Source organism: Pleurodeles waltl, chromosome 1_1 (genome assembly GCF_031143425.1).
Source record: "Pleurodeles waltl isolate 20211129_DDA chromosome 1_1, aPleWal1.hap1.20221129, whole genome shotgun sequence".
Classification (NCBI taxonomy): Eukaryota; Metazoa; Chordata; class Amphibia; order Caudata; family Salamandridae; genus Pleurodeles; species Pleurodeles waltl.
In genome coordinates, this window is record NC_090436.1 from 407795921 (window position 1) to 407807918 (window position 11998).

General features: G+C 47.7%; 1 protein-coding gene across 1 annotated transcript in view; it reads right to left on the reverse strand.

Moving 5' to 3' along the window:
- ANKDD1B (ankyrin repeat and death domain containing 1B) overlaps positions 1-10890 on the reverse strand; it is a 516198-nt gene extending 505308 nt beyond the window's left edge. Inside the window, exon 1 of the mRNA XM_069223721.1 lies at positions 10504-10890. Coding sequence (XP_069079822.1) covers positions 10504-10597 — 94 coding nt within the window. The 5' untranslated portion in view covers positions 10598-10890. The remainder of the gene's footprint in view (positions 1-10503) is intronic.
- Between the last annotated feature and the right edge of the window lie 1108 nt (positions 10891-11998).

The following is an 11998-nucleotide window of genomic DNA, read 5'->3' on the forward strand; positions in this document are numbered from 1 at the left end:
TTCTCCTCTTTATCCGGCCCCTCCTTCCATACTGCTATTGGCCTCAGATATTATCGTTCCCCCACTGACAAATATTTTAAACCACTCCTTATCCTCAGGCACTCTGCCTCTGTCTTTTAAACATGCCATTATTAAACCCCTTCTTAAAAAACCCAAATTGGATCCCGTTTTGCTAGATAACTATAGGCCAATTGCTCTCCTCTCCATTTTAGCAAAAGTCCTGGAAAAACATGTCAATCTTCAACTGACAAGTTATCTAGAGAACCAGAACCTCTTGGATTCCTCTCAGATGGGTTTCAGAGCCCAGCATAGTACTGAATCTGCTCTCTTAGCAGTCACTGAATCTGCCAAGCAACTTCTGGATCAAGGTGGCCATGCAGCTATTATATTACTTGATCTTAGTGCAGCATTTGATACTGTTGACCACAATCTCCTCTCCTACAGACTCTCTAAGATGGAGACAGGAGGCACTGCTCTGTTGTGGTTCTCCTCTTTTCTCACAGGAAGATCTTTTCAAGTCTTAGACCGCTCTTTTTTCTCCGATATCTATCCTCTAACCTGTGGAGTCCCTCAGGGTTCTTCTCTGAGTCCGACTCTATTTAATGTCTATTTATCCTCTTTATCTTTCTGTGGTTACTTATGCTGACGATACTCAGCTAGTAGTATCTCTCTCTAGCACTGGGCAGTCCTCCTCCGCCAGTCTTTCTGGCTGTCTAGCAGACATTGCTAACTGGATGAACTTATCCAAACTGAAATTTAATGATGGAAAATCCGAAGTTATGATTGTAGGTAATGGCCTTCCTGCTTTTCCTCTAACTTCCTATTCAGAGGCTTTCAGTAGCCTCCCTCCTCCTAAGACTAACATCAAGAGCCTAGGTTTTTGGCTTGAGCACAGTCTTACAATGGAAATCCAGTCTAAAAAGCTCTCATCTATGTGCTTTGGCCTTTTGAGATCTCTTAGGAAGATCTTGAATCTTCTTCCACCCAGGGCTAAAAGAATCCTTGTTCAGGCACTGATTCTTTCCCGCCTTGACTATGGCAATTCTTTGTTCCTTAGTTCGCCAGACTTAGTGATAAGGAAACTTCAAGTTGTGCAGAATGCCGCAGCTAGACTGCTTACCAATCTATTTAGGCATCTGTCCGCTAAACCAGCGCTCGCAACCCTTAAATCCTTATGCCTGGTCCAAAAAGCCCTACATGACAGGGGCCCTTTTTTTCTCAGACATTCTTTCTCCATCTACACTCCTGCCAGACTTTTGCATTCATCTACCTCCCGGCAAATTTTTATAGCACGATTCAAGAAATCTTGGGGAGGTAACTCCTTCACTGTGAAAGCTGCTCCGCTATGGAACTCCCTTCCTCTAGAGCTTCGACACAAGTCTTCAGAGTGATTATTTAGGAAGAAATTTAAAACTATTCTTTTTGCTATCAATTCTTAGACCTAATCCTCCTTTTTTCTGTTCTTTCTTGGAGCCTTCACGTACCTCAGCGCTGGGACGCCCTAGGGTAGCTACGCGCTTTACAAACTCATAAACTCAAACTCCAAACTCAGTTAGAGGCCATCTCTGATATTTGGAGAAATTAATGGTACATGGTGAGTATTCTAGCCACGTGATGGCTATCGCTTACATAGTTTGTTCTTCCTTGCCATCTAATTACCATCTCTAGTGGCCACCACTGGCATTGTATGGGCAACTCCAGGTATATAATGGGGACCCAAGGCATGTGGCACCCATCCCTAGGATGCAATGGATATCCTTAACATGTAGTGAACAACTTTATTATTGATAGGTGTTGGACTTTTGTGCTTATGCAAGGTCATCCCCAATCTTTTTGCCTCCTGCCTCCTATTTTTTTCTTACCTGTTGCTGTTGGCTTTTGAACTCTTAGCACTTTACCACTGCTAACCAGTGCTAAAGTACATATGCTCTCTGTGTAAAATTGTATGTAATTGGTTTATTCATGATTGGCATATTTGATTTACTAGTAAGTCCCTAGTAAAGTGCACTGGAGGTGCCAGGGTCTGTAAATCAAATGCTGCCCGTGGGCCTGAAGCACTGGTTGTACCACCCACATAAGTAGCTCTATAATCATGTCTCAGACCTGCCACTGCAGTGTCTGAGTGTGCAGTTTTAAGTATAAATTCGACTTGGCAAGTGTACCCACTTGCCAGGCCTAAACCTTCCCTTTTCTTACATGTAAGACACCCCTAAGGTAGGCCCTAGGTAGCCCCAAGGGCAGGGTGCAGTGTGTGGTTAAGGTAGGACATATAGTAATGTGTTTTATATGTCCTGACAGTGAAATATTGCTAAATTCGTTTTTCACTGTTGCAAGGCCTGTCCCTCTCATAGGTTAACATGGGGGCTACCTTTAAATCTGATTAAAGTGTAGATTCCCTTTGGGAGCGGATTGACATGTGGAGTTTGGGGTCTCTGAGCTCACAATTTAAAAATACATCTTTTAGTAAAGTTGATTTTAAGATTTTGTGTTTGGAAATGCCACTTTTAGAAAGTGAGCATTTTCTTGCTTATACCATTTCTGTGACTCTGCCTGTTTGTGGATTCCCTGTCTGGGTCAGTTTGACAGTTGGGCTGGTTGTACCTCACACTAGACAGTGACACAAAGGGAGCTGGGGTGTAGCCTGTATATCCTGATGAGCCATCTGTGCTAGGAGGGAGGGGAGGAGTGGTCATTCACAGCTGAAAGGGCTGTTCCTGCCCTCACACAATGCAGTCTCCAACCCCCTGGTGAGTGTCTGGGGCCTGGCCTGGGCAAGGCAGGATTTTCACATTCCAAAGAGACTTTACTTTGAAGTAGGCCTACTTCAAAGGAGAAATTGGGTATAAGAAGGGCACCCAAAACCACAGACTTTAGAAACACTTCTGGAACCAAGAGGAACCTCTGCCTGGAGAAGAGCTGAATAGCTGAGGAAGAAGAGCTGCCCTGACTGTGACTGTGCTTTGTGGAGCTATCCTGCAGTTGCTGCTTCTGTCAGAGTAAGAGGGCAAAGACTGGACTTTGTGTGCCTTCCATCTTGAGAAGAAATCTCCAAGGGCTTGATCCAGAGCTTGCCTCCTGTTGTTTGAAGTCTCAGGGACAGCAAAGACTTCTCTCTGCCAGCACCTGGAGTCTCTGGAGAGACTCCTACTCTGCCCTGTGGTGCCCATCCAGTTCCTGGGACCCTGAAAGGAGAAGCTGGCAGCCTAAAGACAAGAAAATCCACGGACAGAGCGCCGTGCAGGGAAAAGATTGACGCGAATCCGATCTGCAGCTGAGAAAAATGACGCGCCGCCGGCTCCGCAGCTGAGAAACGACGCTCGCAGGAAACGCAACCGAAAAATCGACGCACGGAGCAGGAGAAACAACGCGCAGTATCGCTGACGGAGGCTGGGAGATCACAACCTGCGCTGCGGGATTTTCGGATCATCGTGCAGCTGGATTTTTGACTCAAGTACCGCCGTGCGGAGTTATTTTTGATGCACACCCGCCCGTGCGGGGTTATTTTTGACGCACACCAGGTACATTTCCACTCTAGCAGCGCTAGTGTGTTTTTAAAACTACTTAAAGACTCTTTTTAATTGATAACTTGACTTGTGTATGGTGGATTTTTTTCGTTTTGGTCTTGTTTTGTTTAGATAAATATTTCCTATTTTTCTACACCTGTGTTGTGTCATTTTGTAGTGTTTTCATTAAGTTACTGTGTGTGTTGGTACAAATACTTTACACCTAGCACTCTGAAGTTAAGCCTACTGCTCTGCCAGGCTACCAAGGGGGTAAGCAGGGGTTGGCTGAGGGTGATTCTCTTTTACCCTGACTAGAGTGAGGGTCCTTGCTTGAACAGGGGGTAACCTGACTGTCAACCAAAGACCCCATTTCTAACATTGGTGATCAGCGGTTGGGATTTGGACTTGTATTTGTACTTGACACACAGTGATTAAGTGTACACTACTGTTTTGAGTTCAGACCACTATGTGACCACATACTACTTGTCTTGTGATTCGGCTTTTTGTTCTCTGATGTACTCCTGGAAATATTGCTAATATTTGTGGACTTTGGTTTTTGGTTGTGAAGCCTTTCCAGAATGGAAGTCAATTTCTGGCACCTATTTATGTATAAAAAGTGGCAGCTTAAAGCATTCTGCATGGAAAGGGGACTGGCTGTGAACAAGAAATCCAGAAGGGAGGATCTTGAGTCAGCCCTGTTTCAGTATGAGTTGAAATGTTGTCAGGCAACACCACCAAATGAGTCTGAGGAGAACAACCACTCTGAGGAGGAGGACTACTCTGAGGAGGAGGGTAGTGGCCCTAAGGAAGGAACAGAAAGAGATGATTGGCTCCTAGCTCGAATCCGGAGTATGGAAGAGCTAGAAGCAGAGCTTGAGTGGGCTGAGGAGAAGAGAGCCTTAGTCCTGGAAAAGGAAAGGATTGCAGCTCAAGAGCTGAGCTGTGAAAAGCTGAAGCTGGAAGCCATGAGGGCTGAGTCCAGTTCAGATGGTGGCAGCAAAAATCTTGTATCCAGTACTGCTAAAGAAGTGCACATGCCCAGAGATGTGGTGCCCTACTTGAAGGAGGGAGTTAACACACACCAGGAGGTTCAGGGGTATGAGGTAGCTCCAGTGATGCACAGGGTCCCTGTGGTGGATTGGGGAACTGGCATGGGGAGTCATATTCCTACTGGTGGGAGAGACACTCTGCTGACTCTAGGTGAGAGTGACAGGGAGAGGGGTTCCCACCAGGTAGAAGTCCTGGTTATGGAGTGTGAAGACATCCCAGAGGAGTGTGGGTTGAGTGTCAGGGACAGTCAGGTACTGTCTCACTAGTCTCAGAAGGGTGATGTGGGGTGCTTTTTCAAAGCAGAATCACTGGATGTTTGGGTGAAGGGTACTTTGGTTAATTCATGTGAGGGGCTGAGTGATGTAACTGCTGGAGAGCATATGTCTAGTCCTTATTTTCCAGAGCTACGCCAACACCTGGTAGAGTGTGAGTTCTCTGACCCCAGGGAGCTTACAATGGAGGCAGACTTCTGGGTGAGTACCAGAGAGTCTGAATAGGCATTTGGGGGTGCTCCTGAGAGGAGTGGTCTAGGTATTTCCCAGCCAGGTGTGGTAGGGAAGGATTGTAGTGTCCCAGGTAGGTCCCAGTGTAGTGGGATGGGTGAGGGACCCCATGTCCAGTTTCAGAGGAGAAGGAATGGGGATGGGCTGAGGCCCAAGGTGCCCAAGATGCGGCCCCAGGTCCTGGAGGGTTCCATAAGGGAACTCCAGGAGGGAAGCCTAGCCTGTACCGTAGGGCCACCTGTTGAGGGAGACCCCACAGTGTCAGGAGAACTTGGGGGGGCGGCTGTAGCCAGCGTCCCACCAGTTCTGGTGTCTGGCAGTACCACTCCTAGTGAGGGGGTGCAGAAGTCCAGACAGAGGGTTGAGAAGGGGTTGCGGACCCCAGTGGAGAACCTGGAGGGTCAGCTCTGAGAGCAGGGCCCCCCAGGAATGACCTTGGTGAGACCATTTCTGGGTTGGGGGGAATCCAGACTCTGTCAGATGGGCAGAGGTCAGGGGACCTGCGCCAGCCAGACTCTTGTGTGGCCCTTGGGGACAGAGTGTCCCTTGAGGGGGGTAAGTGTGCCCCCCTGGAAGTCCTGGTGTGCCAGGCAATGGTTTAACCGCAGGGTGATGACTCTGGGTTGAATGATCAGGTTCAGGGGGTAAACTCTGACCTGGTGGGGGTAGGTATGCCCCCCAGGAAGTCCTGGGTTGCCAGGCAGTGGTCCAGTCTGTGGGTACAGACCCTGGACTGGAGGATCAGGTGCAGGGGGTAAACCCTGACTTGAAGGTGTGGGTGGTTTGCCCAATCACCCCCCCCCCCTGGTGTGATTTCAAGGGGTACTCTCCCTGGGGGGGGGGGGGGGGGGGGTGCAGAGCCCTGAGAGTAGGGGCAGGGAAGAGAGACTCACCCCTGGCCCCATTGCAATCTAAGGGTGGAGACCCTGGATTGGAAGGCCAGGTTCAGGGTGTCCCCCCTGACCTGGAGGAAGGGGCTACTGCTAACAGTGCCCCTACCATGTTGTCTTCTGGGGGGGGCACTCCTTGTTGGGGGGTGCAGGAACCCAGAAGGGAGGGCAGGGAGAGGGAAGCCTCACCCCTGGCCCTGGTCCAACCTGAAAGTACAGACCCCAGGTTGGAGGACCAGTTGCAGGTTTACATCCCTGTACTGGTGGAAGTATTGTTCAGGACTGCTTCTACAAGCACCCTGACAATTTTGGACTCTGGGGGTGCCGCTCCTGCAGGGAGGGTACAGAGCCCCAGAGGGGAGGACCAGGGTCAGGTTGTCGTCCCTGACCTGGTGGAAAGGAGAGTGGTCAAAGGGTGTCAGGCACCTGCGGCTATCGCCCCCCACTCTCCACAGTCACAGTGGTTGGAGAGGCCTGAGGTCAGGCTCTCATCCCTGACAGTCGTCAGGGGTCACTGTGGCTTGCTGTCCTGGTGGACAGAGTTGCCCCTGTGGGGGGGACGAGAGTCACACCCCAGGGGTGGAGTGGGCAAAACCACTGTGTTGGCACTGGTGGTACTATCTGCCCATTGCAATACATCTGTGAGCAAAGTAAAGTTAGGCGCTGCACAGATGGTGTCTGCAGATGTGGAGAAGGGTTCCCCATGGGTTAGCTTAGTGGGCCCTGGGAGTATGGACAGAGGGATCCAACTGGAGTCAGGAAGGCGTAGAACTGGAACACGCCCCTGCTGTTGTGGGCCTGGGTCCTTGTTCTATCGCCCCAATCAGAGAAGTACATCAAGGTATTGATTGTTCTCCCCTGGCTTTAGGCTGGTAGGGGGTCGTGTTGGACTTTTTTGCTTATGCAGGGTCATCCCCAATCTTTTTGCCTCCTGTCTCCTATTTTTTCTTACCTGTTGCTGTTGGCTTTTGAACTCTGAGCACTTTACCACTGCTAACCAGTGCTAAAGTGCATATGCTCTGTGTGTAAAATTGTATGTAATTGGTTTATTCATGATTGGTATATTTGATTTACTAGTAAGTCCCTAGTAAAGTGCACTGGAGGTGCCAGGGCCTGTAAATCAAATGCTGCTAGTGGGCCTGTCTCAGACCTGTCACTGCAGTGTCTGAGTGTGCAGTTCTAAGTGTAAATTCGACTTGGCAAATGTACCCACTTGCCAGGCCTAAACCTTCCCTTTTCTTACATGTAAGACACCCCTAAGGTAGGCCCTAGGTAGCCCCAAGGGCAGGGTGCAGTGTATGGTTAAGGTAGGACATATAGTAATATGTTTTATATGTCCTGACAGTGAAATATTGCTAAATTCGTTTTTCACTGTTGCAAGGCCTGTCCCTCTCATAGGTTAACATGGGGGCTACCTTTAAATCTGATTAAAGTGTAGATTCTCTTTGGGAGTGGACAGCCCGTCTCCACCAGCTTTTCCTTGGTGGTGCAACCGTCATGGAAAAGCTGGCGGAGAGGGGACTTGTAATCCCCAGGTGAGTGCTGCTAGCAGCGCTGCCCTGGCGAAATAAAACCACTGGCACTGCCAGACCGTCGGCTGCCGAAAAAGTGGTGCTGCCAGCGGTCTGACCGTGCTGCTTTCGCTACTATCATAATGTGGAGGCCGGACCGCAGCACTGGTGGGGGTCCACGAGTCTGGCTGTCCTAGGACCACCAGACTCGTAATGAGGGGGCCAGTATGCTGCCACCACCGCTTTATGTGACTTATGCCATGCGTATCCTGTGCTGGCTAAGGGGGCTCACTTTGTGCGCTCTTCCAGCTCACAAAACAGGTTCTGAACCTACTTGTCGCCTAGGCTTCCGTGATACTATAGATTGCAGTAATGCCAGGGGCAGCAAACATTCAAATAAATCAGGATACCAATTTCACAAGTAGTCGGGCACACAGGGCAGTGCATGCTTGTTTACCATGCTTGGGGCATTCCTGTCCAATTCATGTTTATCCATCAACTTATACAACCCCAAATGCATTTAACTCCATATTATTTTTTCATCTGCATAAAGCAGTATTTATATATAGAATCCTTCATGTTAAGGCCCCACCTCAAGAGAGTTGTATTTGGTATCATGGATAATATAGGATGTTGTCATGGTCTCAAATTTTAAATTTATACCTCAACCTTCTCTATTGATTTTGTAAATGGTGCTCTGAAAGACACGAAGTAGCAATAGAACTCATATTGGCTCTACTTTCTGGATCTCTGTGATATGTCGGTAATCTAATATTACAGTCTGCAGGGGGCACTACTCACTCTAGAACCAACCTGCTCAGATGATATGATCTGCTTTTAGCAACCCATGCATTCAGTTCTTGTGGTATATGTTTTATAGAGATTGCTGGCAATCAAGATGCAAAATAAGGTTGGAAGCATCTATATTTATTTGATGACCCTTCTTAAATCTTGGCAATGCCTGTGTACTTTCCTTGCAGAATGCATATTCTGATTGAATAAGAGGTTAAGCAGAGCTTAACCTTAGCCAAAGACTTAAGAACACTGTCTGACCCTAGCATTTGAAATATTTTGCCTTTTTCACTTTATTACATTGACCACCCCAATCCGTACCACTACACACCAAACTATGTATCGGAAGGGATGTGTTTGTGCCACTCTTAAAACGGCTCTCAAAAGGCTCGCAGCGGTCGTGTCCAAGGATAACAGTTACTGCTCCTGTCGTTACATTTCCAACCGTTGCAACCGTACTGTAAAAACTCAGGGCGTTTTTAGTCTATGTAGCCTTGAGGTTGGTATTCGATAGCTCATAGCAATGCAATCTTTTTCACTTGAATCAACACTATGTACTCTGACGTCAGATTCCTGGGTAAACACTGAGGTAATTACTTCCTCACCACTTCTATGTTAACGTGTTTCACCCTCGGGCAGTCTGCAACACGCCTGGCCTGGAGCGCTTCTGGGTGATTTTCAGCATTAGCGTGTCTTACAAATAGGTGAGATGAGAATCTCAATAACAATAAAGATATAATAATCAATAGGACCATTATTACTGGCTACTGGGGGCATATTTTCTGCCCGTCAAGCTCCCCCCTCCATCATCATTATGTATGACTACGTTACAAGTAGGTAGGACTGCTTTCCGAGGTCTGAGCCTTAGACAAATCTCACCTGTGGGAAATATCAGCTGCTTGGTCCTGTAAGATCATTCTAACTTGTGAGGAACCTCTGCTTTCTAACCATGGGAGATGCTTAACCTGAGGGCCAGCTCTGAAGTCTAAACCTGATTCCGCTGCCTCCCTTTCTGTCCCAACTGGAGTCTGAGACAAAAAATACGCCTAAGGAACTATTGGGCAGAAGTGGTGCATGAAAATGAAAAGAAATGGAAAACATAAGCACAGTCAGGTGGGTTATACATGAAACATGAACATTAAAACGATATTTGGCTTTATCAAATTACATAACACCATTATTAGAACTTGCTATAAAATCTATTCATGTGTAGCAATTGTTTTCTGTGAAACACAAACTAAGGTTCCGGTTTTTAAGATTTTTGGCGAGATCTTGCACGGCTCCCAATAACTTTGAAAGGTAATCACCGGCCACTTCGGAGCAGCCTGGGTACGTGGGCGGAGACTGAACACAACTGTGTTATTCTGACTTCGTTGGAAACCCGTTCCACTCCCTGCAGGCATGAGCAGCGGAAGACGAGGCGTAAAACCCAGATCCAGCCAGCCCTGCCTACACTGCGACAGTAAATGGAAGAACAGGCTGTCAGGGGACCAAGAGCCGCCCAAGAAACCATACCTCAAACCTCTCTGGGAAAAGTCAGTTCGTCGCTTCTGCGGTTTACGGGAGTACACCAATAAAATCTCCGCGCTTTCGTTAAGTCTTAAGAAGAAAAAAAAAGTGTGTGGCAGTGTAAATAAACCACCTATTTTTAGTCACGCGCTGTGCTATTGTGCTAATTGCAGCTCTCTCTCACCGGTGAGCTATTTTGCACTTTGTACAATGATAAATCAATTGGCTGCCTGTTATGCACTCTCTCCAAATACTCCAACCAAAGTGGGTTTTTTCAGTAAAATCATAAAATATGTTTACTATGTGTATATTTTATTAACCCGGGTTTGTCTTTATTTTTTGCACTTTCCTTTTTTTCCAGAAGAGGTCTGAGGCACATCTGGGTTGCTTCGCGCATTTTCAAAACTGCCTGCTGGCCTCGAATGTTCTCATGTCGAGCAGCATTCAATAACGCCCACAAGGCCCACTTATTTCAAATTTCTGTCTAATACACTGAACTTTCGAACGCTGCGTCTTCTATCAGTCGCGCAGTTATGTTTTTCCTGCAAAAGCCTTCTATCGTGGAAAGATTATCAGACCCGATGGAGTCAGTAAAGCTGGACGTGTCCACTTGTCTGATGCACTGTCTACAGACATCTCAGCCCGTGCGAGCACTCCTATTGTGCGCACACTCACCCTCAGCCATTGCACACAGCACTATTAAGGAAAGAATAGCTCCTGGAAGGGAGCCTTGTTGCGCACTTACGAATCTCGTGGGTGGCGCCCTCTCGGGTGTCCGCAGTCTTCGAGAGGTGCAGAAACCCGCTCAAAAGGTTCTTGGGGTCCCGTAGGCTTTTCATCGCGCGCGGCTCTCTCTCTCCTCGCTGCACTGGGGATGCGCTGCTCTGGCCCCTCTCCACGAGGCTGGACCAGACCGGACCCAATGTCCGGACTCCTCTGACTGGAGTCCTCTCTCCACGAGGTTGGACCAGACCGGACCCAATGTCCGGACTCCTCTGACTGGAGTCCTCTCTGCAGGTGAGAGCGGCGGCGGCTCTGCTGTGCTCCGGCCTCTGCCAAGGTGTGTGCAGGGGTGTGGGAGAAGCCGTGCATGCTGACAGCCGCGGTACGCAGCCACGACTCAACCACAGACAGCGTACACACAGGGAACCGGTTAGTTCACTTTGCTGTCTACACTGTTGCGAAAAATCTGCGTTTTAATGGAAAGACCTGAGACTCCTAAGCAATGACAGACCACGAGCAAGATCCTCTCAGTTAAACATCGTTTATTATTTACAGCTGTTTGCAAATGCTTTCAAAAATGTTAATTAAAGGTGTCCTTTAGGATAAAAATATCAAAACACACTTATTTATGCCGTTCCACTAATCTCCTAGGTTGGATGATTTTTTCGTTTATTTATTCAGCCAACCTCCTAAGAATTGTACATGTCACCAGATACTGAGCCCCCAAACTACTATTGTTGAACTGGTACAATAGTAAAAAGATATAATGCACAAGATATAAGGCACTGCGCGTCCCTCTGTGATTAAATGACCGCTAAGTAATTCTTGTAACACGAGTTACCACTGTCCTGGGTCACAGGAGCTCGGTAGCAGCGAGCTCACTCAACTACCAAGTGCTTCTTGTGAGACATGAAATCAGAATATTTCCGGCACTCGACAGATTTAGGCGCAGTCAACAGTTCTAGGAGACCTTCACCAGATACCTCTCCAACTCTCCAGGCCAGGGTTGAAGCTGAGGTCCACTGGATGCAACCGGAAGGTGCACACATGCTCTCTTCGAGTGGGAAAATTGAGTTATTGAATACACATCAGAGAGTACCATTCTTTAGGTGCATAAGCGGATACTACAGCAATTCAGAGCTATTAAAAATCAGGATGCCACGCACCCAGTAGCAAGACATTTTGCTAAGGAACATCAGGGGAATGGCTGCAAGCCTTGTAAGTTACACTGTAATTGACAGTGTACCTTAGAAAATGAAAGGTGGAGATAAAGAGAAGGAATTGCAGGGATTGGAATCGAAGTGTATTCCAAGCAACCCAGGAACCTCAATATTGACGAGGAGATGCATGCTCATCTTTGTCACTAAGATTGTACCTCTCTCGACTGAGTGAGGATTAGCCGCTTATTTTTAATATTTCAATTTGTAGGTGAGGACAAGTTTATGTTTTGTATTCACAGGAGCATGGCGGGTGATCATATGGAGAAAAGTAGTGAAGAGAGCGGCATTGGATTAGCA